This window comes from Sporobolomyces salmoneus, assembly GCF_050403485.1.
Source record: "Sporobolomyces salmoneus JCM6883 DNA, S_salmoneus_JCM6883_v1_ctg3, whole genome shotgun sequence".
Classification (NCBI taxonomy): domain Eukaryota; kingdom Fungi; phylum Basidiomycota; class Microbotryomycetes; order Sporidiobolales; family Sporidiobolaceae; genus Sporobolomyces; species Sporobolomyces salmoneus.
In genome coordinates this window covers 87771-102410 of record NW_027481160.1, presented here as the reverse complement: position 1 = coordinate 102410, position 14640 = coordinate 87771, and the positions used below count along the sequence as shown (strand labels likewise).

Here is a 14640-nt window from a genome sequence, read left to right as displayed (position 1 = left end):
GCAGTGTGTTTCGACTCCCAGATCCTCGCGCTTGAGAGAAGAGCTCGTTTCGGCCAGAGCAGCCGAGTTCATTCACGTCTTCCCCTCTCCGCTTCCCCATTACGACCACACGCCTTAGCGCAACGACTTACTCGACTAATACCTATCTATCCGGCGCCTGACTACCGCAACAGCATCAACACCCCTCTTCCCTCTCCACATCACCTCCAAGCCGAAACGCTCCTTTCAAGATGGTCAAAGATGATATGAGGGGGTTGACGGTCAGTCCTAGCTCTCTTCAGCTACCGAGTACACACGCGAGAGCGCTCTACTGACGCAGCATGAGCGCGATTGGCATAGCAATACATTGCCGATCTGAGGTCATGTCGAGTGAGGGAACTCGAAGAGAAGAGGATCAATAAGGAGATGGCGCATATTAGGCAGAAGTTCAAAGGTGAGTTGGGGCTTTCGCGAGTGGGGGTCGAGACGATCCGTTCGTGAGCTGATCGAGTAGTTCGCGTCGACTATGCTGAGAACAGATGGCAATCTCGATGGGAGGCAGAAGAAGAAGTGAGTCATCTACCTAGACCGTGGTCGTTGCAGACGGAGAGAAGCTGATGCGAGACTGGTTCGAGCGAAAAAGATATATTAGCAAAATCATTTTCACTTCGATTCTCGGCTACCCAGTCGATATCGGACACATGGAAGCAGTGAACCTCATATCGTCTCCCAAATACTCCGAGAAGCAGATCGTGAGCCTCCGCGTTTGTTTCCAGCGATCGCTTCAAAAGCTGAACTTCTCGAATTTCGCAGGGATACCTCGCTCTCACTCTACTCATGCACGAGAACTCGGACATCATTCGACTCGTAGTCAACTCCATCAGGAAGGATTTGGACGACATGAATGAGACAACGAATTGTCTCGCTCTTCATGCGATTGCGAATATTGGAGGAGCAGATATGGCTGAAGCTCTCGCACCAGACGTTCACCGACTCCTCATCTCTCCGTACGCTTCTCACATTCAGTATCTTACGGACTCAGTAACTGAACACCGGGTTTGCCTACAGAACTTCTCGATCGTTCGTCAAGAAAAAGGCAGCTTTGACTCTCCTTCGACTTTACCGGAAACATCCCGACGTGATCCCTGCCGCAGAATGGGCATTACGTATCGTATCGATCCTCGATGATCAGAACCTCGTGAGTTGTGACTCTGCTGAATCAAGCGTTTTGGCTCCTGACTGTTCGGAGTCTCTTGCTCACAGGGTGTCGCTCTCGCCGTCGCGAGTCTCGTACTCACGCTCGCTCAAGACAACCTCGAAGCGTACGCGGTATGCTATCAAAAGGCAGTCAGCCGGCTCAGCAAGGTGTGTTGCGACTTTTCGTCAGTCGAACAGCGGAAACTGATCCGGGTCGCATGACGCAGATTGTCCTGAAAAACGAGTTCTCCAGCGATTACGTCTACTACAAAGTACCGGTACCATGACTCCAAGTCAAGCTCCTTCGAATCCTCCAATACTACCCTCCTTCAGGTAAATTCGATTCTCGCCCTCTCAAATTCAAGCTAATCTTACACACTCTTTCTCTCAGACGATCCGACATTCCGTCAACTGTTACACAACGTACTCGAGCGGATCCTCAAAGACTCTGGTGACACGCACAAGAATGTCCAACAGAACAACGCTCAAAACGCCGTCTTATTCGAAGCGATCAACTTGGCGATTCACCTCGACACGGAATCGACGATCGTTCAATCTGCAGCCCACCTCCTCGGTCGATTCATCATGTCGAAAGAAACGAACGTACGATACCTTGGACTCGATACGATGGCTCATTTGGCCGCGAGGAGTGAAAACTTGGAAGCGATCAAGAAGCACCAATCTACGATCATTCAATCCCTTCGAGACAAGGATATTTCGGTTCGAAGACGAGGACTCGATCTACTCTACTCGATGTGCGATACTTCCAACTCGAAACTGATCGTCGGGGAATTGCTCAAATATCTCTCGGTCGCCGACTATACTCTGAGGGAAGAAATGGTACTCAAGATTGCGATCTTGACGGAGAAGTTCGCGCTCGAGTACGAGTGGTACGTCGATACAATTTTGGCGTTGATGCATATCGCGGGAGATCACGTCGGAGAAGAAGTTTGGTATCGAATTGTTCAAATCGTCACAAACACCGAGGAACTTCAGGAGGTGAGCTCACTCTTACTTTACTCTTTTCTTGCAACGGGACTGATATCCTTGACCACCCTTCGAATAGTATGCTGCTCGAAAGATCTTTGACGTGTTGCTCAAGCCGTCGATTCACGAGAACCTGATCAAAGTCGGAGCGTACATCCTCGGAGAGTACGGTCACCTCATCGCTGACGAACCCGTGAGTCTCTCGCCCCGAACGGATTTAAACTCTCGCTGACTCTTTCCGGGGGCTTCAGGGTCGTTCTCCTATCGAACAATTCCACATTCTCCACTCTCGTTCGAACCTCATGTCGAACGCGACGAAAGCACTTCTCCTCACGACCTACTTCAAATGGCTCAACCTTTTCCCCGAGATCCGAGAACAACTCGTTGCGGTCTTCGAGAAATATTCGAGATTGCTCGATGCGGAACTTCAACAACGAGCTTGCGAATACCTTGCGATTGCGAACTTACTCGACGAGGAACTACTTCAAGTCGTCGTAGACGAGATGCCCCCTTTCCCAGAGCGAGAAAGTGCAGTAAGTCCCATCAACGTCTTGTCACAAAACGGATCCATCGACTAATCCTTTACTTCTCGTAGTTGCTGAGTCGACTCATCAAGAAGACTGGAGATACGGGAGACAAGAGGACGTGGTACATCGGAGGAAAAGAAGTTAACCAGGGTCAAGATGCAGAAAGGTACAAAGGATTCGGTCGTCGAAAGGGAAAGGAAGTTGGGAACGAGAATGGAGCAGTCGAGGAGAGCACAGCTGGATCGGAGGCGCCGGCCGTATCGAATGATAGCGTAGGAGGAGGAGGATCAGAAGACGTTATGGCTTCCCTCGCCGGGCTCGATCTCGGTTCCCCTTCAGTTTCGACAGATCAATCCGCTCAAGCCACTCCACGTTCTCCCGTCGCCGCGACTTCTCCGACGACTGCAACAAAACCTCTGCTCGCTGCGACACCTTCTCCTGCTCCTACTCCGACTCCGACTGCTCGAAAACAAGTCACTCACGGCGCCGACAAATGGTTGTCACGACTCGTTTACAACCAGGAAGGAGTTCTCTATGAAGATGCTCAACTACAAGTCGGGGTCAAGAGCGAATTCCAAGGTCACCTCGGACGAATCCAGATCTACTTTGGGAACAAATTACCCGTCGCTCTCGAATCGTTCACAGCGACTGTCGACGTCGAAGATCCCGATTCACTCGCTGTCACTCTACCCAAGATCCCTTCTCCTCACGTTTCAGCTCTCAGTCAAATCCAACAACTTGTTCACGTCGAATGTCGATCCGCTTTCTCTGAACCTCCTCTCCTCAACATTTCCTACCTCGCCGGTTCCCTCCAAACGATCACTCTTCGACTTCCACTCTGGATCTCGAAGTTCCTCGAACCCGTCAAACTCGAATCTGGCGCGTTCTTTGAAAGGTGGAAACAGATCGGTGGACCGCCTCGAGAAGCGCAAAAGATTTTCAAGATTCAAGTCGATTCGAGTTCGGGGGTCGACGTAGCGAAACAACAGAGAGTAGTCGGAGGGATCAAGATGGGTTTGTTACCTGGAGTCGATCCGAATCCTTCAAATACGGTAGCTGCGGGAGTCCTTCACACTTCGAAAGGGAAAATCGGATGCTTGTTGAGAATGGAACCGAACGAGAAAGCCAAAGTGAGTCGTCTCCTCTTTCTCCAGTACTATCCTGTGACTGACACTTTGGGACGACTCCCGCAGCTGTGTCGGTTGACGATCCGAAGTACGAACGAGGCAGTATCGAAGGAAGTTCTCGAGGTTCTCGTCAAAGCTCTCGAAGTTCGGTAGTTTGTTCCCACTTTATGTTGTCTAGAACTCTGAATGCGCATCGTTCAACTATCGTGAGAACCTGCAGCGTGAGAAAAAGTTGAGCGAATGTTGAGAGAAATTCTCCGCGAAATGAGGCTCTCACTCTCACTCTCGCCTCGAATCTCCTCCTCTCGCTTCGTTCTCTTCCTGTACTGTACACCTCTAGTCGAACTACCAACTGTCGGATGGAGGGAGCTCCTCAACTCCCTTCGGACCCCACTTCACGCGATCCTCCTCTCTCTGTCACGCCCATAGCGATTCTCCTCGAATATGACTTCACAGGTGAACCAGTCCTGAGCGTGCTCAAACATATTGCTCCTCCTCCAAGTCTTGCTCGATCAGCTGCCGGTGAATCTCCTCTCCTTCATCTCTACATCTCTTGAAGCTCCGAGCAGACGCGTTTCGACATGCAGGCTGACTGTTGCTTTATGAGACAGTCATTGCTACCTCGATCTATGCCATAGTCGAGCCTGGCGAACTGAAGGCAGCAGCCGAGACAATAGTCGAAAGTAACATAGCTTCGAAGTCGAAGAGTATCAAGCGAGAGGAGGAAACGGTAGAATGTTCTCGAGTTAGGGTTCAGTTACCTGTCGAGGTGATTGGAGAGATTTTGGAACGGACTCAAGGGGGGTATAATTGGCCACCAGGGTCGGAAATCGTAAGTTTTCTTCCCTTTTTGACGCACGCTGCGCCGCTAACGAGTCCACATTCTTCTCAGCAACTGCTCAAGAACGCTTCTCTCGTGTGCAAGCTGTGGACGAATCCGGCTCAAAGAATGTACGTATCGTCAATTATCGTAAGCAGAACTTGATGAAAACCTAACGAAAACCTCTCTCCAGTCTGTTCCGCAAGATCGACGGTCTTAAGAACGCTCCAGCCTCAGTTCAGCGCCTAAGAGCCGTCTTCGGATACCATCCGGAACTGGGTCGGTGCGTCGAGAAGCTCGATCTTGGGCGTCCACCCAACGAATCGTCGGACTACAACGAGATCTTCAAGCGCCTGGCAGGTCTGCTTCGTATGATGCCGGTCGTCAAAGACATCTTCCTTCTGCATGTTCAACTCAGTGACAAGGTAATCTTCTCCTGTTCTTGAGGTTGACGAGGTCGCAAGTTGACGATTCTTCTTCAACAGGTTCGAAAACGCTTCTTCGCCGCTCTTGCAACTCTGAAACCTCAGAAAGCGAGTATCAGCAACTCCTCACAATGTTCGATCGGATGGGGTTCAAGAGGGATCTCTCGCGCACCGGAGGATCTCCGAGCGCTCGGACAGTTACTCGTCGATTGGAAAACGCTCAAATCCTCAACGTGTCTGGCTATTGCAGTCGTAGCCGTCGACTTCGATCCACCAGTTTCCCTCCTTCCCATATCCCTTCCTGCCAGCTCACTGAACTCAAGCTCACCGACATGGCGTTGCCCGGCCGCTTGATCTTTTCCCTCATCGGTTCGGACCCAAAATCGCTCACCCTTCTCGCGCTTTGCTCCGTCACTTCGATCACGAACGACGTCCTTGAAGAGGTATTCGAGCTCGTCGGATCGACTCTCAACGAATTAAGGCTCGAAGACGACTCGTCGATGGCCGGGCCTTACGAAAGTCAAATCTTTTCACCACTTGTCAACCTCACGCGTTTCTTCTTCACCTCGGATGACGACTGGACTGAAGACATTCTCACGGCTGTCTGCACCCTCTCAAAGATCATTACGGTTTCAGTCTTTGTCCCTTCGCTTTCACGCAGGACGGCGACCGCGGCACTCGAGGGCGCATCTTTAACCCTTGAATCCCTGGAAATTCGCGTCTGGAACGTCAACCTGTGGGACATAGAAGGTCTTTGGTCGTTCACGAAAGTGTGCATCGCGAAAGATGTCGCTTTCTCCATAAACGAAATGGACGAAGACGATATCGAAGACGGTACGTGACTTTCGCCTCGACTCTCGCTCACTAGTTTCGAATCTGACCCCCCACTCGCGCTCTCACAGAGTGGTCGGGTATGGACTTGAGTAAGGATTGGAAGCTTCTGGAGCGACGAGCTCGCCCCCGCAAGGTTCAAGCCATTGGAGTATGATTCATCCGGAAAGATTTCGACTTCTCTCTCCCCTTCTCGTACCCGTGTCGTCTCTCATACCCCTGTTTCTACCCCCGTGTACATACCGTCTCGTCCTCATAGCTCACCAAATGCCCTGTCGGAGGATCGAGTCGAGCATTGTAAAGTTAACCCAGGAAAGCAAAACTCATACCGCTCGTTCCTGACCTCCCGAAGCTCTTCTCGTTGCTCGGTAGCTTTGAATATGCAGATCTCACGCTCGAGCTCGAGAGCGTCCAGTATACATTCGTTGATGTCGCACTGTCACTCGAAAACGTACGAAAACGCTTCTTCTGCGAACGAGGTTATCTTCCACTCCCACTTCATCCCCTGGCTTCTCTCACTCCTCAGTATCGAGGAACTCGTGATTCTTTCTACCGGCAGCAAAGAGCGAGTTCCTCAACGACTCTCGCACCCCACTCAAAACCGCGATCCGAGATCATCTCTCCCTCCTCCTCTTAGAGCGGCATGGCACTTCTCCTCGAGAACTCCCCCAGCGGCAAACCTATCTTGACACAACTCAAGCAAGTCGTTCCCCCAGCTGACCTCGTCGAATCAGGCGAGTTTCGCTTTCCTTTTGTTCTTCATCTCTTCAAGCCCCGAGGCGACCCGCGTCAACGTGTAGGCTGACGTTCGACGCCTAAGATAGATCAAATCGCTCCAATCTACGTACTAGATCGACCTCGCGAACCGAAAGAAGAGATGGAGGAACCTGTTGAGGATCTCGCGGGTTTCTTCGAACTGAACACTGAGGACGAGGAGAAGGAAGAACCGATGGCACGTACTCCAGTCAAACTGCCCGTCGAGGTCATTCGGGCGATTTTGGAGAAGACTCAGGAAGGCTACGGTCGCTCCTCCGCTCAAGTCGTGAGTTCTTTCCCCCGCTTCAACCCGCATCCGCTCGCTCATGTATCGATGAACTCGTCAGGAATTGCTCAAGAATGCTTCTCTGGTGTGCAAATTGTGGACCGATCCAGCTCGAACTATGTAAGTTCTCAATCACGAACGAAAATCATGACTGAACAGAAACCTTTCTCGACCAGCCTATTCCGCCAAATCAACAACGTCGAAAACGCTCCCGCCTCGGTCCAACGTCTACGATCCGTCTTCGAACGATACCCTGAACTCGGTCGATCAGTCGAGATGGTGGATTTGACGAATTTAGCGATTAAATTGACCGCAAAGAATGTGAATGAGACCTTCAGGCAATTCGCTGGTCTCCTCCGCGTGACTCCGGTCATTAAAGACATCTCCTATCTTCATGTTGAACTTTCTGACAAGGTAAGCGCTTGCTGAGCTAGAATTCTGCGTTTCGCGCTGATGCTTCTCCCTCCCTTCTCCGACAGGCACGAGACCGCTTCTTTGCTGCTCTCGGAGCGCTCAACCCTCGAACAGCGAAAATCTACGATCCGTCGCAGGTTCCCATGACGTTTGCGCCACAGGGCGGCCCCCGAGTCGCGGAGGACATACGAGCTTTGGGCAAATTACTCACCGAATGGAAGACTCTCAAGATCCTCACCCTCGCTGGCTTCTCCGATCGTACTCGTCTACTCACGTTGACCATGTTCCCCGCTCATCAATTTCCTACCTATCAACTTACCCGTCTCGATTTGTCTCAAGTTGAACTTCCCGGACGCTCCCTGGTCTCCCTCCTTGGCTCCAGCCCGAAGTCTCTCACCACTCTCAAACTCAGCTCTATCATCCATCTCACGAGCGACGTTCTCGCAGAAGCATTTGAGCTTGTTGGACCAACTCTCGTAAATTTGCAAATCTTCTCTGACATAGAGCAAGGCTTCGGAACCGATCCTTACGAACGTCGAGTCTTCACACCACTCGTCAACCTCGTCAGCCTCGACTTCAATGCGTCAGACACTTTCTTCGAAGATATTTTCGAGACGATCTGCAGCCTCCCGAGTATCAAGACGATTGCGATGACTGTCCCTTCGCTCTCACACGCCAGGGCGATGGCGGCACTCAAGGAGCCCTCGTGGACCCTTGCAGAGATGAGCATCGATATCTGGGAGGAGAACCTTTGGCCGGCAGGAGATCTTTGGTCGTTCGCAAAACGCTGCGACTTTTCGGGAGTTTCTCTGTATTTGACCGGAATGGATGATGACGACATTGTCGACGGTGAGTTTCTCAGCAGTTTCTCTCAGTTGCTAGCCTTGTAGCTGATACTGTCATCCTTCTCAGAGTGGTTTGGACCGGATTTCAGTAATGACTGAAAAGTTTTGGAAGGATCTGAACAACGTCGCAAGAAGCCAAAGTCGCATCGCTTGAACGTGAGTCACTCGTCAATTTCATTACGCTCTGTACACCCATTTTGACCCCTTACTCGAGCAGACTTGACCTTTTCTCTCTTTTTCTCGCTCATTCCCATTTCGTCCTGCGTACCTTGAAGCCTACTCTCAATTTGTGTAACCACTCTCACTTCTCTCTAGCTGATTGCCTCGCGTACGAGGGATCCAAAGTGAGCTCGGCAAGATCGAAAACTCGCGACTGATACCGCTCGTTCGGGTTAGCTGTCGTTGTCGCGAAGCTCAGCTCGGAAACCTCGGTAGCTCAACAGCGGGAGACTGATCTCACTGTCAGGCTTCAGACGATGTCAACCTCGTGAAACGTTCCGCTTAATGGTCAAAGCTCTGTTCAGCCTCAACTCCTCGCAAATCAATCCTCTCGCACGGCGATCAATCCGAGACCGAAGGAAACGAAACGGAAAGTTCCATCGCACCGTGCGTGCACGCGACGAAGAAGGCAAGACATCTCACAGAATATTCGGCACTTTTCGAATGACTCTCCCATTCGGGCAAGTTTTGTTCGAATTTCGGATTTGAGGTCTCGCTCGTTTCCCATCTTCATTTCGATCTCCCGCGTTCTCTTTCTCCTTTCGAACAATGTGCTGACGACGCCCTCTCCATCTTTCGAGTAGTAGAGGGATCTCTCCGCGTTCGTCGATCCGGAACTCCCTTCCCTCTTCTTCTTCTTCCGTCTTTCCCTCTTTCGACTCTGGCTCTCGTCGATCTTTCATTTCCCTTCATCTCCCTCTTCATTCTACGCCGCGACGATCCCTGAAGTTCCGACACTCGACAACGATCTCCCTCACCTCGACCTTGGAAATCCTTCCAACAGAGCCGACAACTCGAGCAGTCAATCTCGATTCGTCCTCTGACGACGACTCAGTCTGACAGCTTCAACAACCTACAGTTCCGTCAGTCATGTCGGCGCACAGCGATGTTTGGCCAGCAGGTCAACCACACTTGAAACCGATCATCACGACTTGTAAGTTTTCGTTTCGTTTTCTCCTCTCGACATCGCTGTAGTTCTTGCTGACCTCGAGCTTCCTTCCTGTTAATTCTTTCGCCTTCAATCGCGATTGAGGATATACTAGGCTACCTCCTTTCTGTCGCAGTCCTTTCAGCGCTTCTATCTCGACGATTGATCAGTTTCAAACAAATGAAGCGACTACCGATAGCGAAACTCCTGGTGATCGCGGTCTTGGGTGACTCGTAAGCTCTTCTTTCGCTCCTTACCCTCTACTGCTAACTAAAGTCAGACGAGCGAGTGTTTGTAGGTTACTCTTCGTTTTCGCTTCAGCCGTGCTCATTTTGGGTGTGGGGACTTCATTCTCGTCTGCGGCATGTTCGCTCGGAATCTGGTGGTGGTGAGTCGCATGAAATCTCTCTATGAGCTCGACGGCGCTTCTGACGCTTTCCTTTCGCGACAGCATCATCCTATACGTCTCGTCGAAAGTTCTCATCTATTCATTCCTTTCCGAGAAACTGTATGCCGTATACTCCATCACTCCCACTCGTCGAGTCTCGAGATGTGAGTCATCCTTCCGTCTAGCCATTCCTTGAGTCGAGAGTTGACATCGTCGTTTCCGCTCGAAAAGGGGAATCGACTCAGTACAAGATCGCAATGGCGTTCCTGTTAGCATGGATGGGGGTCGCAATCGTCATGATCGTGAGCTAGCCCTTCGTGCTTTACACTCGAGTCCCTTGAAGCGATCACTGACAGTCATTTTTCAACAGATCGGTCGAATCGCTGAAATTCGCGAGCGAGATAACGCCTGCATCATAGGTCTCAAGCTGTACGCGACCGTACCTATGCTCACAGTCGACGCTATCGTCAATATCTATCTCACCGGCGTAAGTTCCCCTGCTTCTCTCTCCCTTTTCCCTTTCTCCGATCGCCCGAGCTCAAAACCCTTTTCTCCACGAATCAGGCTTTCGTCATCCCAGTCTATCGTTCTCGTTGGCACAAAGCACAGAAGCTCGCTTTACATAGCTCGATCGCTGCCGTAGCGTCATTAGTAACGTCTTTTGCGAACATCGCGGTTTTGACATTCGAACATGGACATCAGTTGAGTTGGGTCTGTTTAGGTAGTTGTGGGTTGGATGGTCAGTCACTCCTCTTCCAAAACTTCTTTTGCTCAACGACGAAGATGTACTGATGCCCGAGAATTGGAGAGATAGTCTCCCTGAATGCGATCATTCTATACCTCGTTACGGCTTCTTCTTCCTCCTCCTCGACTTCCGCAGAAGACTACACAGCCAACCACGTTCACACAAATAAGAACCACGTTTCTGTACTTCGATCGACTGGACCAGCTATGACCGGAGGAGGAGTAGGAGCGATTTCTCAGAATCGTCGACAATTCGAAACCTCTTTCCTTGCCGCCGATGCCGACGAAGAATCAACACTTCCGCCTATACACCACGATCTGAGGCCTACTTTCGGTAAACTCGAGAGCGATGCTACGTTCGAGGAGAAATACGACCTCGATCCCGTTTCAACGAACGAACTCGCCGAAGTCGCAAAACCCATCTCCTCTTGTCCCTCTCCCTGTGCTTCTCCTTCGCCTCGATTCCCCACCTCTACCTCCTCACCGCACCCCTCCCGTTCTTCTTCACCAGACCGCTCGAAATCTCGATCCACGACAACGACGATAGGGGGAGGAGTTCACGTATCGGAAGAAATCGTGACGGTTGCTGAGAGGGTCAGTTGTGATGAGTTGAGGGAGGAAGAGGAATGGTTGAGAAGAGGGAGGCAGTCGAGGATTGGGAGTCAGAGCGCAGGAGGAGGTGGGAAACGGTGAATCATCGAGAGAATCATCGCCGTTCGTGCGGGGACCGAGAAGGAGAGGGATTGTCGAAATAGTGTTGTAATAGTATCCTTGTGTAACAGATGTTTCGAGATGAGTTTCGGAAGAGTACGAGCGGAGAAGTAACGAGAGTTCGAGAGGAAAGTTTGAGGAGTTTCAACGACAAAGACAGTGAGCTCGAAAAGCAGAGAAAGATGGGAAAAGTTACGACAAGGTGTTTGATCCAACATAATACAGAGGCAAGGACGAGGGAAGGTCTCAAAGAAGACAGAGCGAAAGAATATGTACAAACAGGGCTTTGTAATCGGAAGGACGACTCGTTCAAGCCGTGTAACTTGGCGGAGCATCGTCCCCAATCGGCGGAGCTGCTCCCGTCGGTAACGACGTCGTTGGCAAAGGCGATGTAGGAGGAGGAGGTAGTCGATTCCCTTCTGTTGGTCTCGTCCTCTGATCGTCTTCTTCGAGTTCTGCTTGTTGAGCGATCGAAGCAGCTTGGAGGTCCGAAGTCGAGGGCATCGTGCGAGCTGCGGGTGGAGTCGAAGAGGTGGATTGTGACCCTGAGGTTGGAGCGGTCGAAGCGGAATAAAGTGCTGCAGAGAAGAAACGACGAGAACGTGAGTGGGAGTCAAACAAAGCGCGATGGAGGGGAGAGAGTGAGCTCACGTAGATCTTCCCCAACGACATTATTCGATGAAGCACCACGACTCCTACTCGACCTCGGTAGACTCGCCAAACGCTCCTTCATTTCCAAAACGGTCGAATAGAAATCGAACCCTCCTCCTTCTTTAAAGTACAGTCGAATAACATGAGGATCCTACGGTGTACCAAGCTCGCCTCTTGTGTCAGACACAGTTTCCCTGCTGTTCCCCGGCTTGGAGGCATGAGAGAGAGAGAGAGGGAGGGAGGAGGAGGAACTGACGGATAAACCTCCTTCTGCAGCAGGGAGTAAGAGAGCTTCGAAATAATTCGCACCGAAGAAAGGTTGGTTGAGACGACCATCTTGGAAGTGCGTGTAAGGGCAGCTGAGTGTCTCAAGCGCAGGTGTTGAGGAGGAAGTAGAAGTTGAGTGAAGTTGAGGAGGAGAAACGTAAACTACTCGTTGGTTCGAGAGGTGAACGGTTCCTTTTTCGACTTTGTATTCAACCGGTTTCGACGAAGACGTAGAGGAAGAGGAGGAGGATTGAGGACGAAAGGGCAAAAGGTGGAGGGAAACGGAAGAGAGGGAAAGGAGGACTTTTTCTCGTGGGAGTGGAACCGGTTTAAGCGTGTTTGAGTCGAGTACGACCCAGTTCAAGCTAGCCATGTCGGAAGATCGTGCGAGGCGGTTGAGAGAGAGGAGTTGAGAGGTGGAGCAAGTTCGGGATTGCGAAAGTTCGATGGGGAGAGCTGTTGATCGGCTGCTTGGGCGTGCTAGCGGGCCTACTCGAACGTAGATGAAGTTGTTGGGCGTAAAGGAGTCCTCTGCGCGAGTGGAAGAGGTCCAAGAAACTGTTCATCGTCGATCTCTCTCTTCGCCTCCCTCCACTTCAACCCGACCGATTCCACCATGACAGACGTTACCATGGAAGATACTACTGCTCCCATGGTCGACAAAGGGAAAGGGAAAGAGTCCTCAGCGGCAGGCGGAGGAGGCGAACTAGGACTCGCAACTCTTCTCTCTGACTCTCCCGACAATCTCCCCTGGGTCGAGAAATATCGTCCCGTAACCTTGGACGACGTCGTAGCTCATCAAGATATCATTTCCACCAGTGCGTCTCGTTCCCTTCTCTCCTCGAACGCGTGAGAGAGAGAGCTGATAGGAACGCGTTGAGGGAAACCACAGTCGATTCATTCATTTCGAAACAGAGAGTACCACATTTATTGTTCTATGGACCTCCGGGGACTGGGAAAACTTCGACGATCTTGGCGGTAGCGAGGAAATTGTATGGAGATGGAAACGTTATGAGGAACAACTGTCTAGAAGTACGCTTATTCCCTCTCCTATCCCGTGCATGTGCCCGAGAAATGACTGACGAGGAGTGTCAGTGAATAGTTGAATGCGTCAGATGATCGAGGTATCGATGTAGTGAGGGAACAAATCAAGAATTTCGCGAGTACGAGAATGCAAGGTTCCGCTGGAAAGTCAGTTCAAGGTGTTCCGTTGCTTCGTTACGGGGTCATCTTTGTTGACATTATTGATTTGTACGTCGACAGGGCTGGATTCAAGTTGATCATCCTAGATGAAGCGGATATGATGACCCAAGCGGCTCAATCTGCTCTTCGTCGAGGTAACCCTCACCTTCGCTCTTTCGTCCTTCCGTTTGACAGGAGACTGATACTGCGATCGATGTCGGTTACAGTCATCGAACAATACACGAAGAATGTTCGATTCTGTATCATTTGTAACTATGTCAACAAGATTATTCCCGCGATCCAATCACGTTGTACTAGATTCAGGTAACTACCCAAGAACTCCCCTCTCTTCGCATGAAGATTGTGACTGACGGTATCGGTGGGCTGTAGGTTCGGACCTCTACCGAAAGAAGAAGTCGAAAAAAGGTTACAACACGTTATCAAAGCTGAAAAGTGAGACGATTTCCTGCTCGAACCTACTTAGCTTCTCTCCGTGGCTGACTAGTCGTGTACGGTATTCGTCTTCCAGCTGTCAATTAACCGAAGATGGACGTCAAGCACTCCTGAAACTCTCTCGAGGGGACATGCGAAGAGCTCTCAACGTCCTTCAAGCGTGTCATGCAGCTTACGAATTGACGGACGCGACGACCGTGTACAATTGTACGGGGAACCCGGATCCGGTCGATATTGAGGAGATTATGAAGACTATGATGAATGATTCGTTTGAGACGGCTTATACTCGTGCGTTTCTTCTCGTCCCATCTCCTCCCTCTCTACTTCAGAGCCGAGAGTCGAGTCGACAAGAAGAAAGGCGAAAAGCGTATTTGTTGACTTGATGGGAGAAAATTGAGTAGGTATCTCGGCGTTGAAAGCTGAAAAAGGTCTCGCTTTACAAGATATCATTCAAGGAATCTATGACTTCGCTTCGACTATCGAATTCTCGAACGTTACGAGAATCTACTTCCTCGATCAATTGGCTCAAGTAGAGTAAGCTTTTCGTCCCCCTTCTTCGTCTTTTTTCCGTCCCTCTCTTCCAAAGAGCTTGTGCGAGTGCTGATGCCGAATGTGGTTCGCTTTGTATTTGAACAGACATAGGTTATCGACTGGAGGTAGTGAAAAGTTGCAGTTGACGGCTTTGTTGGGTGCTACGAAAAAGTGAGTCCTTTCTTTTCTCCGCTCTAATGCTCTCCAGCTCTTAGAAAGAGAACAAGCTCTGATGATACTTTGTCAACGAATGTCAGCGCGATTGAACTATCCCCTGCTACTGCTTGAAAAAGGAGCCCGGCGCCCCTTTCTCTCGCAAAACTGTGAATGTTGTACAACTCGTTTTTTTGGTCTTTTTCTTTTGCAGTGAAC

At 50.7% G+C, this 14640-nt stretch overlaps 5 protein-coding genes across 5 annotated transcripts; 4 read left to right on the top strand and 1 right to left on the bottom strand.

Annotated features, from left to right (window-relative positions):
• Positions 1 to 230: 230 nt before the first annotated feature.
• On the top strand, positions 231 to 3970 carry APL3 (Apl3p; the record flags this gene model as incomplete). Its single annotated transcript, XM_076628822.1, has 13 exons — positions 231 to 260; positions 340 to 433; positions 519 to 549; positions 623 to 731; positions 793 to 986; positions 1048 to 1177; positions 1243 to 1344; positions 1476 to 1509; positions 1568 to 2175; positions 2243 to 2356; positions 2415 to 2696; positions 2759 to 3820; positions 3884 to 3970. 13 exons carry the CDS (start codon positions 231 to 233, stop codon positions 3968 to 3970), a joined length of 2877 nt encoding a protein of 958 aa, XP_076491005.1.
• Positions 3971 to 5193: 1223 nt separating this feature from the next.
• JCM6883_002138 (uncharacterized protein) lies at positions 5194 to 8293 on the top strand (the record flags this gene model as incomplete). The annotated part of the gene is made up of 6 exons (XM_076628821.1): positions 5194 to 5896; positions 6718 to 6935; positions 6997 to 7055; positions 7112 to 7349; positions 7415 to 8198; positions 8262 to 8293. The coding sequence occupies 6 exons, from the start codon at positions 5194 to 5196 to the stop codon at positions 8291 to 8293; spliced, it is 2034 nt and encodes a 677-aa protein (XP_076491004.1).
• Positions 8294 to 9283: 990 nt separating this feature from the next.
• JCM6883_002137 (uncharacterized protein) lies at positions 9284 to 11166 on the top strand (the record flags this gene model as incomplete). Its single annotated transcript, XM_076628820.1, has 8 exons — positions 9284 to 9347; positions 9457 to 9574; positions 9640 to 9729; positions 9793 to 9893; positions 9961 to 10031; positions 10100 to 10216; positions 10294 to 10468; positions 10544 to 11166. The coding sequence occupies 8 exons, from the start codon at positions 9284 to 9286 to the stop codon at positions 11164 to 11166; spliced, it is 1359 nt and encodes a 452-aa protein (XP_076491003.1).
• A 327-nt stretch (positions 11167 to 11493) lies between these two features.
• JCM6883_002136 (GRAM domain-containing protein) lies at positions 11494 to 12475 on the bottom strand (the record flags this gene model as incomplete). Its single annotated transcript, XM_076628819.1, has 3 exons — positions 11494 to 11762; positions 11836 to 11986; positions 12092 to 12475. The coding sequence occupies 3 exons, from the start codon at positions 12473 to 12475 to the stop codon at positions 11494 to 11496; spliced, it is 804 nt and encodes a 267-aa protein (XP_076491002.1).
• A 243-nt stretch (positions 12476 to 12718) lies between these two features.
• Positions 12719 to 14556, top strand: RFC3 (replication factor C subunit 3; the record flags this gene model as incomplete). The annotated part of the gene is made up of 10 exons (XM_076628818.1): positions 12719 to 12920; positions 12995 to 13134; positions 13205 to 13293; positions 13366 to 13439; positions 13512 to 13608; positions 13675 to 13737; positions 13814 to 14025; positions 14139 to 14271; positions 14374 to 14439; positions 14526 to 14556. The coding sequence occupies 10 exons, from the start codon at positions 12719 to 12721 to the stop codon at positions 14554 to 14556; spliced, it is 1107 nt and encodes a 368-aa protein (XP_076491001.1).
• Positions 14557 to 14640: the final 84 nt, after the last annotated feature.